Source organism: Cervus elaphus, chromosome 12, assembly GCF_910594005.1.
Source record: "Cervus elaphus chromosome 12, mCerEla1.1, whole genome shotgun sequence".
NCBI classification, from domain to species: Eukaryota; Metazoa; Chordata; class Mammalia; order Artiodactyla; family Cervidae; genus Cervus; species Cervus elaphus.
The window spans coordinates 16,339,979-16,361,376 of record NC_057826.1 but is presented as its reverse complement, the minus strand read 5'-3'; the positions used below and the strand labels follow the sequence as shown (position 1 = coordinate 16,361,376).

Below are 21,398 nucleotides of genomic sequence, written 5' to 3'. Positions count from 1 at the left end.
GAATACAGTAAGTTTGTTTGAGATGTTCATTGCCTCTTATCCAAATCAGAACACTTTTTAATGAAAAGGGGGTGCTATTAACAATTAAGCTCAGACAACAGGCATGAATCAGGACCAATCTGGGAAGACTGGACTATAAAGCCACCTTATCTTTAGACATTCTAAGTCAAGAGGCTGTTGAATTAGTGAGTCTGGGAGTCAGGGATGTTTATATAAAGCTATCAGTGTACAAGGGAGGATTTAAGGTAATAACCTCACTCAGAAAATAAAGGGAGGGAAGGACTGAGCCCTGGACACTTCAAGCTTTAGAGCCGGACACTGTAATCACAGCAGTGAACCTACCTGACTGCACTAATCTGTTTATATGTACATCTCCCCTACCCTACTAGACTATGAATTCCCTGAGAAGAGCAGCTAAGACTTTTTTTTTTTAATTTAAGTATAGTTGATTTATAATATTTTATTAGTTTCAGATGTACAACATAGTGACTCAATAGTTTTATAGATTATATTCCACTTAAATTTACTGTAAAAGAATAGCTATATGTTCCTATGCTATGCAATATATCCTTGGTGCTTATTTTTTATACATAGCAGTTTGTGTTTCTTAATCCCATGCCCCTATATTGCTCTTCCCCACTTCTTCCTCCCCACTGGTAACTACTAGTTTGTTCTCACTCTGTGAGTTTGCTTGTGTTTTGTTATACTCATCCATTTGTTTTATTTTTGAATTTCACATGTAAGTGCTAATATAGAGTGTGTGTCTTCCTCTGACTTATTTCACTAAACATAATACCCTCTAGGTCCATATACGTTGTTGTAAATGACAGTATTTCATTCTTTTTAATGGCTGAGTAATATCCCATTCATTGTATATCATATCTTCCTATCCAGTCATCTTTTGGAGGACACTTATGTTGCTTCCATGTCTTGGCTATTGTAAATAGTGTTGCTATGAACACTGGGGTGCATGTATAATTTTGAATTACTCCTTTCCTTTTATTTGGAGATAAGCCCAGGCATGGAATTGCTGGATCACAGTTCTGTTTTTACTGAAACTCACTTCCATATTCCCAGAGTCTAAAAGAGGATCTGGCGCATAGTAGGCACACAGCTGATGTCCGCCATGTGAGTGAGGCGATCAAGTACAATTCAGAGAAGTAGAGGAACAAACATCAGTAGGTAATATGCCCAGTCACAGAATCTAATTATAAACTCATCATTCTGAAGTTTAACCTGAGAAGTACACATCTACTGAAAAAACATTCCCTCTCTAAGGCCCTGTCAGAAAGTGCTACTGAACTTGCTACAGTATTTTTAATTCTCAATGACACACTCATTCTATTTCTAACATTTGCAGTTATCTAGCATGAACTAACCAGTCTGTTCCCTAAAGCCCCTTGTTTTGAGACAAACAACTCTGAAGGCTGGTTCACTTCCTTAAGTATGGTAACAGATCACTTATCTGACACTATTGCTGGATCCCTCCTGTATGAATAGCAGGTGCAGACTGAAAGAAAATAAAGACATCTCTGAGCATGAGCAATAGTAAAAAAAAAGAAAAAAAGAGTCAAAAGATAAGAAAATGAAATGTGTTTTGCTGCTCACCATTCACCAGAAAGAAATGACTACAAAAATCAAGGTGATATAGGAAGACAGAAAAAAAGAAGCAGAAGAAAGAGGAAAGGGAGTAAAGGGTAGCAGAAGTAACACCAAGAAGATGCTGAGGAGAAGAAATAGCTGAAAGGAAAGAAGAAAATCCCATTAGACCAATTCAGAAAGTTGAGAGAGAAACGGTATACAGCCTTTCAAGTTTTAGCAATCCCCAAGGACATCACTGCAGTGCAGTGACCCCAACCTAGGAGCAAGGTCAAATCATGATGTTCTCCTCTCTAGCCAGGTGGCACCAGTGGTAAAGAATCTGCCTGCCAATGCAGGAGACACAAGAGATAGGTTCGACTCCTGGGTTAGGAAGATCCCTGGAGTCAGGAAATGGCAACCCACTCCAGTATTCTTGCCTGGAGAATCCCATGGACAGAGGAGCCTGGTGGGCTACAGTCTGGTGGGTCACAAAGAGTTGGACAAGACTTAGCACATAGGCGCGCACACACATTCATCTCTCTAGCTACTCAGCCAACATTTATTGGAACCAACATTGTGCTGGGTAAGGTATACATATAAGTATTTGATAATTCTTAAAACATTGTGCCAAAAAAGTAAAAGTTAAAAAACCAGGAATTTAAGGGTACTAACTTGCCATTTCCTAGAAATCTAACCTTTTTACAACAATCACTATGTTGGACACATGAAAAGTTAATGAGGCTCCACAAGCATAAAAACATAACCATCAATTTAACACAAATAAAAAAGTAAACATATGACCCAGCTATACATGGCCAGTCCACCTCTTTCACACCCCAAAATTAAAATATACACATCTGTCCAGCAAGCTTGAAATAATGTGAACAGACTCACCATCAGTAGCTGCAATGGTAAACTCATCACCGCAGGACACTCTGATCACTTGTTTTCCACCTAAGGGTCCCCGCAACAGGTTGATTCCTAGACGCTTCTTATAATTTCCAACGCCCAGCTGTCCACACTTGTTGCAGCCAAAGGTCAGTAGCCGGCCTCGCTCTGAGACAGAAGCAAAAATAAATAACCAGGTACAAATGGGTCATGAAACAGAGAAAAGGCAGACAATGCAGAGTTCCACAGACTAGCTTTTGGTTATTAAGAATATACAAGTATAAACTGCCATACAATCTCAGACCCAGGGCAGTTAGGGGAACTATGACCAATCAGATACAGGGAATGACTCAATATTATATATTCTTTTAAAAAAAACAATCGCATTTGTTTTTGGCTGTGCTGGATCTTCATTGCTGCAGTGGCTTTTTCTCTAGCTGTGGCGAGTAGGGGTTACTCTCTGGTTGCAGTGTGCGGCTTCTCACTGCCGTGGCTTCTCTTGTGCAGCACAGGCTCTAGGGTGTGTAGGCTTCCACACCTACACCTACACACAACACCTACAGCACAGCAGTTGCAGATCCCAGGCTCTAGAGCACAGGCTCAGTAGCTGTGTTGCACGGGCTTAGCTGCTCCATGGCATGTGGGATCTTCTTAAACTAGGTATGGAACCTGGGTCCCCTGCATTGGCAGGCCGATTCTTTATCACTGAGCCACCAGGGAAGCCCTATATACTCTACTTTAAACATGGAAAATGGGTACTATTTAACTTAGAAAACGTCTCAGTTCAATTCAGTCGCTCAGTCATATCCGACTCTTTGCGACCCCATCAATCACTGCACACCAGGCCTCCCTGTCCATCACCAACTCCCGGAGTTGACTCAAACTCATGTCTATCGAGTAGGTGATGACATCCAGGATCTCATCCTCTGTCGTCCCCTTCTCCTCCTGCCCTCAATCCCTCCCAGCATCAGGGTCTTTTCCAGTGAGTCAACTCTTTGAATGAGGTGGCCAAAATACTGGAGTTTCAGCTTCAGCATCAGTCCTTCCAATGAACACCCAGGACTGATCTCCTTTGGGATGGACTAGTTGGATCTCCTTGCAGTCCAAGGGACTCTCAAGAGTCTTCTCCAACACCACAGTTCAAAAGCATCAATTCTTCGGCGCTCAGCTTTCTTTACAGTGCAACTCTCACATCCATACACGACCACTGGAAAAACCACAGCCTTGACTAGACAGACCTTTGTTGACAAAGTAATGTCTCTGCTTTTTAACATGCTATCTAGGTTGGCCATAACTTTCCTTCCAAGGAGTAGGCGTCTTTTAATTTCATGGCTGCAGTCACCATCTGCAGTGATTTTGGAGCCCCAAAAAATAAAGTCAGCCACTGTTTCCACTGTTTCCCCATTTATTTCCCATGAAGTGATGGGACCAGATGCCATGATCTTAGTTTTCTGAATGTTGAGCTTTAAGTCAGCTTTTTCACTCTCTTCGTTCACTTTCATCAAGAGGCTCCTTACTTCTTCACTTTCTGCCATAAGGGTGGTGTCATCTGCGTATCTGAGGTTATTGATATTTCTCACAGTCTTGATTCCAGCTTGTGCTTCCTCCAGCCCAGCGTTTCTCATGATGTATTCTGCATATAAGTTAAATAAGCAGGGTGACAATATACAGCCTTGACGTACTCCTTTTCCTATTTGGAACCAGTCTGTTGTTCCATGTCCAGTTCTAACTGTTGCTTCCTGACCTCCATACAGGTTTCTCAAGAGGCAGGTCAGGTGGTCTGGTAGTCCCATCTCTTTCAGAATTTTCCACAGTTTATTGTGATCCACACAGTCAAAGGCTTTGGCATAGTCAACAAAGCAGAAATAGATGTTTTTCTGGAACTCTCTTGCTTTTTCGATGATCCAGCGGATGTTGGCAATTTGATCTCTGGTTCCTCTGCCTTTTCTAAAACCAGCTTGAACATCTGGAAGTTCATGGTTCAAGTATTCCTGAAGCCTGGCTTGGAGAATTTTGAGCATTCCTTTACTAGCGTGTGGGATGAGTGCAGTTGTGCAGTAGTTTGAGCATTCTTTGGCATTGCCTTTTATAATAGAGTTTTATAAGAAACTTATAATTTTTACAAGAAAACTTACAGATGGTGCTAATTAGAGACAGTAGTTGCCAGAAATTATAGGTATGGCATTTTCTTTAAGAAATGTATTCATTATACATTTGTAATGATTACCAACAAAACATTTACTTGAACGCCCAAGTTGTTAATAAGATAATACTTGATGAGGGGGGAAATAAGGAGAACATACATTTAGTTAAGAAGAGCTACTACTTGATAGAATAAAAGAACCTGAAATTCTAAGGCCTGTGCACACAGTTGTAAATCAACTCACCATCAATAGCAGCAGTGTGAGTCTTGCCTGGGGCGATTGTACGGATCTTATAAAAGGACAACTGTTTGGCCAAGGTAAAGGAGGTGGTGTAGGGAACTTCGTGGTATGCCTGGAACAAGATAAACAAAGACTCAGGAGGTAAAAAATGGAGGGAAAATAGGCTGAAAATATTGTTAGGGTGACCAAAAGGACTTTCAAGCAAATCATGTTATTAAGAAGGTACCAGGTAACTTTTCATCTCTAACAGAATAAAAAAAGAAATCAGTTCAATATGTAATCAGAATTTAGTATGAGACTGGACTTTCTGACAACAAAAGTTTTAAATTCCTAAATTCAGTTCAGTCGCTCAGTCGTGTCCGACTCTTCGCAACCCCATGAATCGCAACACGCCAGGCCTCCCTGTCCATCACCAACTCCCGGAGTTGACTCAAACTCATGCCCATCGAGTCGGTGATGCCATCCAGCCATCTCATCCTCTGTCGTCCCCTTCTCCTCCTGCCCCCAATCCCTCCCAGCATCAGGGTCTTTTCCAGTGAGTCAACTCTTCGCATGAGGTGGCCAAAGTATTGGAGTTTCAGCTTCAGCATCAGTCCTTCCAATGAACACCCAGGACTGATCTCCTTTAGGATGGGCTGGTTGGATCTCCTTGCAGTCCAAGGGACTCTCAAGAGTCTTCTCCAACACCACAGTTCAAAAGCATCAATTCTTCGGCGCTCAGCTTTCTTCACAGTCCAACTCTCACATCCATACATGACCACTGGAAAAACCATAGCCTTGACCAGACGGACCTTTGTTGGCAAAGTAATGTCTCTACTTTTTAACATGCTATCTAGGTTGGTCATAACTTTCCTTCCAAGGAGTAAGTGTCTTTTAATTTCATGGCTGCATTAGGGTATGCAAAACATGAACTCTCCATCTCAGAAGGCATCTATATAAGGACAGAATCATTGACATCTGTCTTGGTTATACACTGTGCATAGCTAACAAAAGCAGGGCAAGGAATTAAAGAATCTTGAAGACTCTCTCTAGCCTATTAAGCTATCAGTTTACTGTGACCTAATTTTACCTACAAAGTTCTCAACCTGTTAAAACCCACATCCCCTTAGATTAGCATAAAATCTTGTCATGTAAGTTTAAAATTTCACAATACAATGCAATAACAAAACCCAAATCAAGTAATGTTAATTCTGAATATGTCTTTTCAAACTACATACACACTCTCCTAAGACCTGCTCCAAATTTGTACTCTCCCATTTCACAATCACTACTTTAAAACAGAGATTGCTTAAAATTAATTCCATTCTTTCCCACTTAGTCAACAAACTTGTCTCTCAATATGATTCTTTAGAAAAGGACGAAAACTCATATTACCACAAAGAGGGGACTAGGGCTTAATATTAGAAGTGCATTTTATGACATGCTTGAAGGAGGTAACAGTAATTACATTTAATAAGCCTGTATAGGATCAGTGATTTGAGAGTAATCTTAAAAACTCTCCTTGGAGGTGATACATGGAAAAATGTTTCTTTTCACAATGTTAATCTTCCTGTGTTTATATTTCAGGGACAAGGTAGAATCTGAATTCTGTCACTTGATTGTTTATAATCAATTAATTTATTGAGCTATACTGTACTGTACAATACTGTACAGCTTGATATATTTTTCTACAGGCATATAAACATAAAAACTACCCAGACCAAGATACAGACCATTGCCACCATCCTAGGGTCTCTCCTACCTTTTCTGTTAATGCCAGTACCCCTCCTCCCGGAAGTAACCACTATTTTGACTTCTGCCATAATAAGTTAATTTTGCCTTTAAACTTCAAACAATGGGCATCAGTGGGCTTTCCAGGTGGCACTAGTGGTAAAGAATCTGCCTGCCAATGCAGGAGATGTCAAAGATGTGGGTTTGATCCCTGGGTCAGGAAGATACCTTGGGGGAGGGCATGGCAATCCATTCCAGTATTCTTGCCTGAAGAAGCTCATGGACAGAGGAACCTGGTGGGCTACAGTCCACGGGGTCGCAAAGAGTCGGACACCATTAAAGAGACTTAGCACACACAAACTTCAAATAATGGGCATCATATAGTATGTACTCTTTTGTGGCTGGCTACCTTTGCTGGACATAGTATCTGTGGAGATCCTCACTTTCTTCTTAAGTGGTCACAAATCAATAATGGCATTTCCAAAGAAATTTCAACCTAGAGAGGTTCTGATGGTTTATTTAGGACACCAAATGGGGTACTCACTTCATGGTTGATGATTCCAGACATGCACTGATTCAGACCCAGTTTGTTGAACTCATTGAGTCCACAGGCTAACACTTTGCCTGACTGGGTCAGAAGAAAAGTCCCATCACAGCCACACTGAACCGCGACAATAATTAAGGCCTTGGGAACATCCACCTGCAAGAAAAAAACAAATTAGGAAAAAAAAAAAAAAGGAAACTCCCCAACACAACTTGTATTAGGAAAAAATCCTCAAATTCTTTCAAAACTGTGATGTTCTGCATTTAGCAGAATGACTACAGGGAAGTAAAGGTTGCTCTATTCTCTTCAGATTTGCAACCCAAAAAAGATGTCCTTTTCATTATAGGGGATTAGAATGCAAAAGTAGGAAGTCAAGAAACACCTGGAGTAACAGGCAAATTTGACCTTGGAGTACAGAATGAAGCAGGGCAAAAGTTTATTAATAGAGTTCTGCCAAGAGAAGGCACAGGTCATAGCAAACACCTTCTTCCAACACAAGAGAAGACTCTATACATGGACATCACCAGATGGTCAACACCAAACTCAGACTGATTATATTCTTTGCATCCAAAGATGGAGAAGCTCTATAGAGACAGCAAAAACAAGACCAGGAGCTGACTGTGGCTCAGATTATGAACTCCTTATTGCCAAATTCAGACTGAAATTGAAGAAAGTGGAGAAAACCACTAGACCACTCAGGTATGAAATAAATCAATCCCTTATGACTATACAGTGCAAGTGAGAAATAGATTTAAGTGACCAGATCTGATAGAGTGCATGATGAACTATGGACAGAGGTTTGTGACACTGTACAGGAGACAGGAATCAAGACCATCCCCAAGAAAAAGACATGCAAAAAAGCAAAATGGTTGTCTGAGGAGGCCTTACAAATAGCTGTGAAAAGAAGGGAAGCGAAAAGCAAAAGAGAAAAGGAAAGATATGCCCTTTTGAATGCAGAGTTCCAAAGAATAGCCAGGAGAGATAAGAAAGCCTTCCTCAGCGATCAATGCAAAGAAATAGAGGCAAACAAAAGAATGGGAAAGACTAGAGATCTCTTCAAGAAAATTAAAAGATACCAAGGGAACACTGCATGCAAAGATGGGCACAATAAAGGACAGAAATGGAAGGGACCTAATAGAAGCAGAAGATATTAAGAGGTGGCAAGAATACACAGAAGAACTGTACAAAAAAGATCTTCACGACCCAGATAATCACGATGGTATGATCACTCACCTAGAGCCAGACATCCTGGAATGTGAAGTCAAGGGGGCCTTAGGAAGCATCACTACAAACAAAGCTAGTGGAGGTGATGGAATACCAGTTGAGCTATTTCAAATCCTGAAAGATGACGCTGTGAAAGTGCTGTACTCAATATGCCAGCAAACTTGGAAAACTCAACAGTGGCCACATGACTGGAAAAGGTCAGTTTTCATTCCAATCCCAAAGAAAGGCAATGCCAAAGAATGCTCAAACTACTGCACAACTACACTCATCTCACACGCTAGCAAAGTAATACTCAAAATTCTCCAAGCCAGGCTTCAGGAATACTTGAACCATGAACTTCCAGATGTTCAAGCTGGTTTTAGAAAAGGCAGAGGAACCAGAGATCAAATTGCCAACATCCGCTGGATCATCGAAAAAGCAAGAGAGTTCCAGAAAAACATCTATTTCTGCTTTGTTGACTATGCCAAAGCCTTTGACTGTGTGGATCACAATAAACTGTGGAAAATTCTGAAAGAGATGGGACTACCAGACCACCTGACCTGCCCTTTGAGAAACCTGTATGGAGGTCAGGAAGTAACAGTTAGAACTGGACATGGAACAACAGACTGGTTCCAAATAGGAAAAGGAGTACGTCAAGGCTGTATATTGTCACCCTGCTTATTTAACTTATATGCAGAGTACATCATGAGAAACGCTGGGCTGGAGGAAGCACAAGCTGGAATCTAGACTGCCGGGAGAAATATCAATAACCTCAGATATGCAGATGACACCACCCTTATGGCAGAAAGTGAAGAAGTAAAGAGCCTCTTGATGAAAGTGAACGAAGAGAGTGAAAAAGCTGACTTAAAGCTCAACATTCAGAAAACTAAGATCATGGCATCTGGTCCCATCACTTCATGGGAAATAAACGGGGAAACAGTGGCTGACTTTATTTTTTGGGGCTCCAAAATCACTGCGGATGGTGACTGCAGCCATGAAATTAAAAGACGCCTACTCCTTGGAAGGAAAGTTATGGCCAACCTAGATAGCATGTTAAAAAGCAGAGACATTACTTTGTCAACAAAGGTCTGTCTAGTCAAGGCTATGGTTTTTCCAGTGGTCGTGTATGGATGTGAGAGTTGGACTGTGAAGAAAGCTGAGCGCCAAAGAATTGATGCTTTTGAACTGTGGTGTTGGAGAAGACTCTTGAGAGTCCCTTGGACTGCAAGGAGATCCAACCAGTCCATCCCAAAGGAGATCAGTCCTGGGTGTTCATTGGAAGGACTGATGCTGAAGCTGAAACTCCAGTATTTTGGCCACCTCATTCAAAGAGTTGGCTCGTTGGAAAAGACCCTGATGCTGGGAGGGTTTGGGGGCAGGAGGAGAAGGGGACGACAGAGGATGAGATGGCTGGACGGCATCACCGACTCGATGGGCATGAGTTTGAGTCAACTCCGGGAGTTGGTGATGGACAGGGAGGCCTGGCGTGCTGTGGTTCATGGGGTTGCAAAGAGTTGGACACAACTGAGCAACTGAACTGAACTGAACTTAGAGACTACTGTTTTCAATAAGGAGCTTAAGTTTTATAATAAACAGGCAACTGCAGGTTGACTAAACAGATAGCTCCTGTCAAAGTTTTAGCAACAGGTACTTAGTTACTACTTAGGAACACTTCTCAGAAAACACTGGGGAAGGAGAAGCTTCAATCTATTACTGATTTAGTCCTCTGAGATACAATATCTCATGATGGTTACAGAAGAACTCAGCCGTGTGGAGTCCCAGTCATACAGTAAATGAGGTGACCAAGGACTGAGGCAGCAGCCAAGATGTCTGAAGACTCATATCCCTCTGTAGCTAACTAGACAGGGCTGGAGAAAGGTGGGAGACATGATGGGTGTACCTGTGAAATCTGAAAACTCAAACCTTCTAACAATACTATAGCCTTTTCAGGTGAAGAGGAACAGCTATGAATTCTACTCAGTGAGAATGGTTCCCCAGATATATTAGTTAATTTTTAAAATGTAAACAAACATCGTTCATAGTGAAAGGTATAGCTGATTACAGTCAACCTTCCAGGGGGCGAGCCTCTGTTCTAGGGTGGGAACGTGACTGTGCTCTCCCTCAGCTCGTTTCCGCTCCCACGCCAGCTCTGACAGAGCCAGCTTCCACAGTGCTGAAGAATTAGGTATTATGCTTCATACAGTATGACCCCTAAATACAAACAACTACTTCATGTGGTGTGTAGTTGTGGAGGAGGAAGGGAAATGGCTGTGCCAGGTGAGAGGACAGCATACTGCATTCCAGCATCTTCCCTCACAGGATGTGTGTAGCTTGATGTGCCTTCTTCACTGGACATGCTGATGCAGTGCTGCCTGATGAGCACGCCGTGACTCCAGAGTGTCCACAGTGGCTACATCATTTCTCCACTTTTCATGGTTTAGTCAGATGACAAGACCACAGAGTGCTAAGTTAGGAATCCTGGATTGTCAATCTCCCAGATAGGGAATATTTCAGAAATAAACACTTTGATAGGAGGCGGCAGGGAAGCAGGACTTATTCCTGGACGCTGTGTGACCTAGACAGGCTCTAAGAAGAAGCTGCCTCTGATTTTACCTTTTGTGGTGTGTAGTAATCCTCTTCCGAATCCAAACCCAGTCGTCCTGAGACACACATGAGAAAGAAAATCATTAATGTGAGGGCTCCCATCCCAATGAAAATGTTCTGTAAGATTCTCTTTTACTAAATTAACACTTAAATAGAGGCTGCATGACAGGTTTAGAGGTGCACAAGCTTGAAGTCAGGCCGTGCCCCTAGGAATAATCGGAGAGTGTCAAGGCAGCACCTACCATATTCACCACAGCCCCAAGAGTAGACGTCTTTGTTTCGTGTCAGAACCACCACATGATTATCTCCACAAGAGACCTGCTCCACTGGATTGCTCAGGAAGAAGTCCAGCTGCATGGGTTCTAAGACTTCAGGGCCAGCAACCTTGTCCACCCCCATGCAGCCATAATAGTCAGATCCAAAGGCATAGAGCTGACCTTCATCTGTGAGAAGAAGGAAAGCAGAACCCACCAAATCAATTACTTGTTTTGTCTAATGAGAAAGCTGGACAGGACTGGAACGAGGACAATCTCAGACAATGAGCTCATATCAGATGACTGCAGCAGAGAAATCTGACAGACTGTCTACGAAGCCTAGAGTTCTTTGTATTTAGAGGGTCATGCATACTGTTATGTAACAGTTTGTTTTTAAAAAGTGGTGGGATGATTGTGTTAAAAAGGCTTAAAATTTTGTCGGGCCATCTCTATTTTACAGAGAAAAAAGGAAGCACCAAGCAATCATAAAGTGAGTAATGGTAAGACCAAAACTAAATTTTAGCTCCTGATTCCTGATTTAGTATTATCTACACCTGACTAGGTAGTGAGGTTATTCCTCCCCAGCCCCGCCCTCAAAATGGGAAAGACAATATAGTTCTCCTAATCCCACCTCTTCTGTTACCCACCTGCTTTCTCCTTGCTCATCACTCCCATAATGCTATATCAAGTTGGGCATATTGCTATTAAAGTGTATATTTGCTCACTGCCTTTGGTTCTTTGGAATCTTGTCTTTTGTGTAAAATCCCAGCTAAAACTGCATAAAATTAAGTACAACACTCCACCTGAAATGCACCTGGGTGCTTTCTGCTGCTGGCTTACCTGTTACACAGACAGTGAAATCATCACCACATGACACCTGACGGATAGCTTTGCCTTGCAACTTTTCTACGTGCTTTGGCTGTCGGTAGGAGGCTTTGTCGCCATGGCCCAGCTGACCATGGAGTTTAGTACCCCCTTGCATGTTCTGTGAAATAAACAGGTCTTGTGAAGTTTTAAACTTTTCATGCGAAAGCAAATCAATCTTTAACATCACTTCTTATTAAGAAAAACAGTAGGAAAAAAATCAGCTGATAATTAAGAAACAAAAACAAAGCAAAAAGGTAAGGGCATTAAATCTTTTAATGACAGATAGTAAAAATCCCCTGCCAACAGATAAAGATTTTTAAAATATCTTATCAGGACTTAAAAGGACACATTCCCAATTCTGTCTTTTTCCTTCAAGTCTAAGGTAAACTAATTATGGGTGATGATGAAAATAATGTCTTTATATAGTTTAGCTTGATTTTTTTCTATAGGAGGACAGACTCTTGGAAATCCTTACAAAAGTTTTACAAATTTTAGTCACAGGGGGGTTTCCCTTGTTGCTCAGCTGGTAAAGAATCTGCCTGCAATGTGGGAGACCTGGGTTTGATCCCTGGGTTGGGAAGATCCTCTGGAGAAGAGAAAAACTACCCACTCCAGTATTCTGGCCTGGAGAATTCCATGGACTGTATAGTCCACGCGGTCGCAAAGAGTTGGACACGACAGCATCTCTCACTCCCTGAAATATGCAAGTCATAAGGAATCTGGCTACATCAAAGAGGCTGCTAGAAGGCACTGACAATAGTCCTAAATGACTTCCCAGCAGTTTTAGAGAGGTGAGTCATTCTTCCCATTTAATAGCCCAACTGTAAGGCCTTCTACAAATGTTTTTTAAGCACTAATTTCACTCACCTCTAGAAGTACCCCCAGAAGCTAGTTCTTCAAGTGAGAGGGTATTTGGAAATAACAGCAAATTAAAACTCTGTAACAGAGGTCAAATCACTCATTCTTTCCACAATAGTTGAGTGTCTACTCTGTCACACACTGGGGATAAAGCCTGTCCTCTTGGAGAACTTATCTGAAACTACCGGAAAAAATGAGCTTCCTCCAGAAGGAGGAAGAGTGGGAAGAACTGAGGTTCTCAGACAGGCTGGGGAATGAAAAAGCAGCATGAAGTTAGCCTAAGAAGGCACAGCTGAAGAGACAGGAGGAAAGCCAAGAGAACATGCTCCCGTGGAAGGCAAGGGAGGACAAGGCTTCCTGCAAGAAGGAAAAGTGACCAGTATGTTAATACTGAGGTCAAGCAAGGACTCAAGGGCACCTATCTGTTTTGTTTTCATAATTTAGAGGTCATTTTGTCAAGAGTAGTTTCAATTGACTGGCAGGTGAATGAGGAATGAGTGGGCGATAAGAAGAGACAGCAAAAATATGCAGTATGTTCAAGGTGAGAGAGAAGGTAGTATCTAGAGGGGAACAAAGGAAAATTCTACTCAAGATATACCATCTTCAATCACTGATGGAGGTCTTGGAATTTTCCTGACATGGTACACTACTTCATTTGTTTACAAAGCGACTTCACAGATCTAAGTTGCTCTGAAATGCATGATAATGGAACAGAGTAAACAAGTGACTTTCTGAAGTCACCCACCTGTAAAAGAGAATCCAGTCTCCTGAGTCCGAGCCTTTTAATTCTTTCTCTCCTTCTCTCACTCTCTCTTTCATTCATTCATTCAAAGAACACTTAAAAGCGACCTAACATGTACCAGGCACTTGGGACACATCAGTGAACTAAACAGAAAAAAAATCCCTCCTCTCAAGAGCTTCCATTCCATCATCTCATGCTGCCACTTCTGCAGCACATACTCAACCAACAAAATTCTTACACATCCTGGGCCTAGTGAGGTGCACGTCATTGTTCTAAAGTATGTAGCTTTCACTTACCACCCAAGTGTATAGCTCCTTCTCCACTGTGACCACAGCAAAGTGGGTATTCCCTGCACACACCTGCCGGGCACTACAGCCACTCTTGATGACATCCAGTTTCTGGGGGGTGGATTTCCCACCACCCCAGACATAGACTTCACTTGTTCGGGATGTTACCACAGCAATGGGTGCTTCAGTCACAGTGCTTGACCTGCCAACAACCCCCAGAACAAAGGCACATTTAACATAAAAATTGTATCAAAGAAAAATGCTTTCAGTCTGTTCCCTGAGTAGAACTGCCAATTATGGTATGAGAAAGTATGTTCTTTCTTGACAACTTACTCCAACCCTCTATCATGGCAGGCTTTGCAATTCTTGCCTCAGGGCTTCATCACAGCCCAGCCAGATCAGATACCAGTCTGATCCATAACACCTACACTTTTCAGCTTTTCAACATTCATCATGATAATGATGTCCACTTTGGCAAGAGGGTGAAATTACAGCTTTCTTCTTCTCTGAAATGACTATTTGATATTTAGATGGATGCTGGGCTTCTGAAAGGATGCCAAAGGCTTCTTACTGGGATCAAACAATGTCCAGACCCAAGAAAGAAAGACCCCCTAGTGGTAATTTAAGATATATTACTTTTTTCAAGAGTCTCCTGAGCATTACCTTGGTCTCTTTGTAGGTGCATTAAGCAGTGTGACTTTTTCCTCCATCTCTCTACCAAAAGAAAAGCAAAGATACATGAGAGAAATAATAGTTCTATATTGCACCAGTATCTCTTTAAAACCTTTCACAGACTTAATCTTCTATAAACCATATGCCTCATATGATGCTATAACACTTTTAGCAAAGTACTTCGATACAACTCAAACAGTTACATAGGCCTAGCATTAGACAATTCATTAACCACAATGTGGCCAGCAGTCTGGGGTCATTTGTTGTCTATCTCTGAGGAATGTTCTAGGCTGGACCAGAGAGCCTCGAGAACTTCCTTCTGATGCACGTTTTAGGAACCTGCTAACATCTCCATCGAGTTTGCCCAGTGACTCCCAAAACTCAACATCTCTAAAGCTCAGCTCACCGTCTTTCTCCCCATACAGCTTTTCTTTCTGACTCGCCTGATTCTGTAACCGGCACCTTCAATCCTCCCAGTGAGTTAGGCTTAAAACTTCAGCGATTCTGGATTCAGCTGTCTTTTCTTCAATATTCAAATTCTACAGATTCTACTTGTACAATGCCCTTTATCCTCACCTATCCTTCTCAGCCTCACCACCTTAGCTCTGGGCAGCTTTACTTCCCAACTAGGCTATTCAGTTCAGTTCAGTTCAGTTCAGCTGTTCAGTCATGTCCAACTCTTTGCAACCCCATGGACTATAGCACGCCAGGCTTCCCTGTCCATCAGCAACTCCTGGAGCTTGCTTAAACTCATGTCCATCGAGTCAGTGAGGCCATCCAAACCATGTCACCCTCTGTCATCCCTTTCTCCTCCTGCCTTCAATCCTTCAACCCCAGCATCAGGGTCTTTTCCAATGAGTTAGTTCTTCACATCAGGTGGCCAAAGTATTGGAGCTTCAGCTTCAGCATCAGTCCTTCCAATGAATACTCAGGACTGATTTCCTTTAAGATTGACTGGTTTGATCTCCTTGCAGTCCAAGAGACTCTCAAGAGTCTTCTCCAACACCACAGTTCAAAAGCAGCAATTCTTCAGCGCTCAGCTTTCTTTTTGGTCCAGCTCTCACAGCCATACAAGTAGGATATGATCCAACTCTCACATCCACACAACTGTCCAACTAGGCTGTAGTAGCACCTAATTGGTCTCACCAAAGTTTCAATACACTTTATTCAGTCCTGCACTGACTTAACACTGATATTAGTATTGCTAAATAACTTTTCCTAAGGTTCCATCTCTTATCACATGAACTGCCCTCTCAAATATCCAACACTTTCATACAATTCCCTGAATACAGCACAAATTCCTTCATCTGGCATTCAAGATTCTCTACCTACTTTTCCAGGGTTCCTTCCATCAATTCCCATGTTTCAGGTCAGGGTTCCCATTCTGCCTAAACCAATTATAGCTGAAGACCTGGGGCGGTGCTTGAACACCAGTAATTTTTAAAAGTTCTAGTGGTGTTGCTACTGAGAACGCCAGGTCTAAAACCTCTAGTGTAGCCAAATAGGACTTAGTGCTTCCTGAATATTTTCACAATTCTCTGTGTCTGTGCTTTATCTGGAAAGCTCTTATGTTTTTCCATCAAAGAACAAAGTGCTAAGGAAGTACTATATGTATATCTCCAATTATCTCAATAAAAATTACAATTACAAATTATCAATGGAAATATTTAAATAAGAGATTTAAACAGTGATTATACTGTTAGAAAATAAGTCAGATAAAGAATTTAAATATGCCTACCAAGCCCTAAAGAGTGACTGCCTGAATACGAATAGAACATAAATGAAAGGTTACAGTGCTGCATCTGGAGTGTTATACGTAATTCTAGGCACTAAAACACTGGCTAGAGATCAACTGGAAAACCAGAAAAGATTAATTTAACACAACAGAATAAAGATACTGACCAAAGAACAGAGATTACAGAATTAGGTATACACTTAATGCATCCAAGGGCAAGACTTGAAAAAGAAGACAGTACAGGTTTGAATGTTGGGAAGATTCAAAAGAACTGGCAGAAGAAGGGTAAAATACTGTAAGAGGATGAAACAGAGACTAGGGCATTTAAGAAGGATAAAGAACATCTTTTCCTGTGAGCTAGGGTTTGAAGCCTCCTACAAAAAGTGAGGGATAAAGGGCCTTCCTTCTACCTCTAGAGACCTCTAACACTGAATAAATCTCAGAAAATAACCTGTCAGGAATCAATCAAACTCGACTATGGGAAATGGGCAAAAGGTATCTGAAGAGGACCCCTCCAATTACAACCTACCATCTAAACAAATGCACTAAAAAGCAATGGCCCAGTCCAATCCCGCACTCCTATCCAACAACTGTTGAGCACCTTGTGCCAGGCCCTGGGCTGAGCACTTTATATGCATTGCCTCCTTCAATCCTCAGCCGACCTCACTTCATAGAGAAGAAAACTAGGGGTCAGAGATGTTAAATAACTTGACAAAGACAGTGACAGAACTCAGATACAAACGTAAGGGTGACTGAGTCCAGAGCCTTCCTCTCTTAATTACTACACTCTCGTGCCCAAACTCTAGAGAACTCACAGAAGATGGGGGGTTTAGGGCCTCATCAGGATCGATTCAGAACATACTAGCAGGGGCGAGGGAGGTCGAAGTCGAGCGACGAAAGCAGAGATGCTGGAAGAAAATAGCACCAGAGTGGCCACGTCAGGGAACACCACCCTCTCTCTGTGGTACTCTGGTCAGGCCTATGAAGTCAGTTGCCCATCTACAGAAAGACAATGAAGCGACTTCTTTGTTCTTTACCTTCTGCGTTTCCTGAGAAGGGGTCGATCTAGAAGTTCATCTGCAGTGGGTCTCTGCTCAGGATCCTAAAAAGTACCAATGGGTTAGTTTTAACTTAAAGGAAATGGGCAAAATGGGATCTAAAGAGGCATTTTACTTCCTCTCAGAAGGCTGTAGGTTTGCTATTGAGAGACCACTATATATCATCCTTTTTATTTAAAAAAACTATTATGTCACATTCTATGCTTCATGCTCATTACCATCAGCACTTTCATGTCAGAATGAGAAATGCACCTTCCTCACTGGTTTTAACTGTTAGGGTAGTGATTCTCACATTTCAATATATACAGAACGTGAGAATCTCCTGGAGTACCTGATACAAATAAAGATTTCTGGGCTTTATTCACAGAAATTCTGATCCAGAAGGTCTGGGGTAGGGCCCAGGAATCTTCATTTTCTTCTTGTAAAACTTGCCCACCCCCTGGGGATTCTCACGCCTGTGGTTCCTGGAATACCTCTGAATAATACTGACCTAGAGCTACACTGCAAGGCAACTGTGACATTTAAAAACTATATACATTCTGTACATCAGGAATTCTAAATTACCTCTTATTTTATACAGTTTATAAAAACTAATCTTGATTATAAAAAATGGAGCACAATTTCCCAAACTAATAAAGGGAGAATCTGTTGGCTGAAGCACACTACTCGCGTGAATTGCCAATTCACCTGAATGGACCTCCTGGTGGCCCAGACGGTAAAGAATCTGCCTGCAATGCAAGAGACCCGGGTTCGGTCCCTGGGTTGGGAAGATCCTCTGGAGAAGGGAATGGCTACCCGCTCCAGTATTCTTGCCTGCAGAATTCCACAGACAGAGGAGCCTGGTGGGCTACAGTCCATGTGGTCGCAAAGAGGCAGACATAACTGACACTTTCACTTTTCATTCACCTGAATACAGCCACAAATACATCCTACCCTGGGGATGTGGACGTGGTTTTGTGCAAGTTCCTCTGTGCCATACTCCAGACACTAAGGCTGGAAGGGAAAACAGTGAACTGAAATCAATATGCAAATTATACTTACCTGGTCAAGGCATGCATGGACCATTTGGATCAGTTCCAAAGAGTACTGGCTAGAATCAACTTCCATGGCCCGGATGCCTTGTACAATCTTCACACACAAGTTGAGTGGATTCTATGAGAAAATGATTATGGTATTGTCCTTGGTTTTATAAAGATGGCATTACAATCTACCAGTAGGGGCTTTGAGATATCTGTGATTATCATATAAAGAAACGGCAATAGCTGTAAATTAGGTCTGACTTCTTTTTACAACTATTAGTATACTTCACTAAGAAATGGCTGGAGATGCACTACTACTATCAGAGAGAATGAAACCAACTGGCCAACACGGAGGTATGACTACGTGACCAACAGAATAATACTCAAGAGTATATTATAATCTGACCCCTCAACTGACTCCCAAGAAAAAGGAAAGCAAAGTTAGCTATGCTTCTTGACTTTAAGTATCTCCTTTGCTAACTAATTTGCCTCCTGATTTATATATCCTAATAATGGTCAGGTGACACTCTGCTGCAAAAGACAAGGCAATGAATAATAAGTTGATAATGACAAGAAATTATTATAACAATGCCACCACCACATTTACTAAGAGATCACTATGTAACATAAGTTGCACATATGTTTTTTTTTTTTTTTTTGCACATATGTTTTTTAACTCTTGTAAACACCACACAAGGTTATCATCATCAATTCAGAGATGTAAGGTAACCTGCCCAAGACTACACAAACAGTAAAAAAATGGAGCCATAATTCCAACCAAAGTCTGTCTGACTCCAAAACTCATTTTCCTTCCACTATATTACTTAAGAAAATAAACTTCAGGACTTAGAAAAATAAACAGGTCTCATAAAAGGCCAAAGAACTTTGCATTATCTTACATTTGCATTTTCATATACATTAGAAGAGCAGCTCTATAAGGGGAATATGTATCTTTTCCCTTGTTATTGACAAAATAAGAGAATCAAAGAGATGTGGTGATTTGCCTAAGTTCTCACATCTGGTTTGTAGAGGATATTGGATGTGAACCCACTTGTGCTACTCAAATTGTGGTCCATGAACAAGCATCAGAATCATCTGGGAGTCTGTCAGAAATGCAGAATACCAGGACTAGATCTAGACACACTAAAATAGAGTCTGAATTTTAACAAGATGCCCAGGTGATTTCCTATGTATATTAAAGCTTAAGAAGCACTACTTAACACTAGGCTTTACTTTAAGAAGAAGAGAGACTTAAAGGTATTTGTTTATAAAACAGTTTTAGTAAAACTAAGAGTCAGTGTGTAATCTTTCACAAAAAAGATCAAAACACTTTAATGAGTATTATACAATTTGCCTTAGCTTTTATAAAATGATGTAGCTAGAGCATAAGAAATGAAATGGCTTACCCAAACCGCTGCATCACACAATCGATCCTACAGTCAGTTTTAAAATTATAGTCAATGGATTCAAGGACCATGCTCAAACTACTTGATTATGATTATTTTTCAATGGGGAATTCAAGTTGGAAATAAATCTTGTCTGTAGTACTTTACAATACACTACTAAGCCAGTGCCTGAACACTGGTTATTATTTTGCCTACAGTTGATTTCTGTTCAAGAAGTCAGAAGCTCAGGGGTAAATGAAGTTGATTCTCTCAACCAAGTTGGACCATTTGCAAGGACAACGTAGGGATAATACATCAACTTACTGTAGCATCAAATGTTCTCTTCAGGGTAAGTAATTCAAAAATGACACAGCCTACTGCCCAGATATCAGACTTGAAATTGTATTTTACTCCTTGGCAGAGCTCTGGAGACATATAATACGGAGTTCCCACAAGCTGAACAACAAAGAAAGCAATCAAAAATTAACTTCTTTTCTGAGGTAACTATATTAATATTTTAACAACTAAATTAAATTTCCCAGGAGTTAGTGATAACTATAGAACATTCATCAGCATATCCCAAAACATTCCCATCAAACAGCATATCCCGTTATCATTCTGAGCTGATGCCACTCTGGGGAGAAATCTTATTCATATCAAATGTCCTGGGCCAGTTATAAACAGACAATCTCTGTGGTGAAGACCTGTGGTAACTTGGGAGGCAGAACAGCTCTGTGATTCCTGGATCACAGAAGATTTAGGCATTCAAAGACCACTGAAGACTTCACAGACTTGGAAAAAGCATACTTGGTAAAAGTTCACCAATGGAAAAAAAAAAAACAAAAAGCGGTAGTGGGAGATGGTAATTGAATAAAGGGGTTTAAAAGTTCTAACTGATAAACACACAGTAGTGAAACTCTGTAAACAACTCAACTTAACATCTGTAATACTAACATAGTGAATTTCTTTCAAATTCAAAAAGATCTTCTAAGTTCAAGAATGTGCTGGAAGGAAAATGTCCTGAATGGAGGTCATGTCTCTCCCGAAATGAGAGACAATGAGTACCCAAGAAATTCTAATAACACTGATAGCCATCTTTCATGAGCAAAACAAAGCAATTTTTCAGACGGCTTACTTGGCATTTATTTTACTGGATTATTCTTGATGAGAAAAATCCATGCAAGGGCATGACTACTTCCTCAGAAACTCAATACAGCAACATCATACAAGCAGACTGTCTCTGAAGCAGACTCCCAACCCTGGCTATCAGTATCCTTGGATGTTTCTAGATTGCTTGCAGGGATATCTCAATATTATTTTAAAAAAAATCAGGACAAAACTAATTTTAGTAACTTACATTTTCAAGGTCTTCTAAAGACAGAGCACTGTGAAACCAGAAGAGTAATAATTGGGTTTTATAAGTCCTAAAAGGATCAGATCACTATTGTCAGAGATCAATTTATGTCTCCTCTTTACCAATGGTCCTTCATAGGATCAGGTCAAAAGGCAGCCCTGTGGTGCAGACTGTGTATCATATTAAGGATGAGATTGTTTTCTGGGCATCAGCCTTTATTTGTAATATAGGGTTTCAGAACCAGAAAAAATTC

At 41.1% G+C, this 21,398-nt stretch overlaps 1 protein-coding gene across 1 annotated transcript in view; it reads right to left on the bottom strand.

The window, feature by feature from the left end:
* Window positions 1–21,398, bottom strand: part of NEK9 (NIMA related kinase 9) — a 41,237-nt gene that overhangs the window by 12,663 nt on the left and 7,176 nt on the right. The window contains exons 6-16 of the mRNA XM_043920819.1: window positions 20,116–20,247; window positions 18,429–18,539; window positions 17,367–17,431; window positions 14,586–14,636; window positions 13,932–14,124; window positions 12,009–12,153; window positions 11,157–11,357; window positions 10,924–10,970; window positions 7,108–7,263; window positions 4,857–4,965; window positions 2,476–2,637 (exon numbers count right to left, since the gene is read on the bottom strand). Coding sequence (XP_043776754.1) covers window positions 2,476–2,637; window positions 4,857–4,965; window positions 7,108–7,263; window positions 10,924–10,970; window positions 11,157–11,357; window positions 12,009–12,153; window positions 13,932–14,124; window positions 14,586–14,636; window positions 17,367–17,431; window positions 18,429–18,539; window positions 20,116–20,247 — 1,372 coding nt within the window. The remainder of the gene's footprint in view (window positions 1–2,475; window positions 2,638–4,856; window positions 4,966–7,107; window positions 7,264–10,923; window positions 10,971–11,156; window positions 11,358–12,008; window positions 12,154–13,931; window positions 14,125–14,585; window positions 14,637–17,366; window positions 17,432–18,428; window positions 18,540–20,115; window positions 20,248–21,398) is intronic.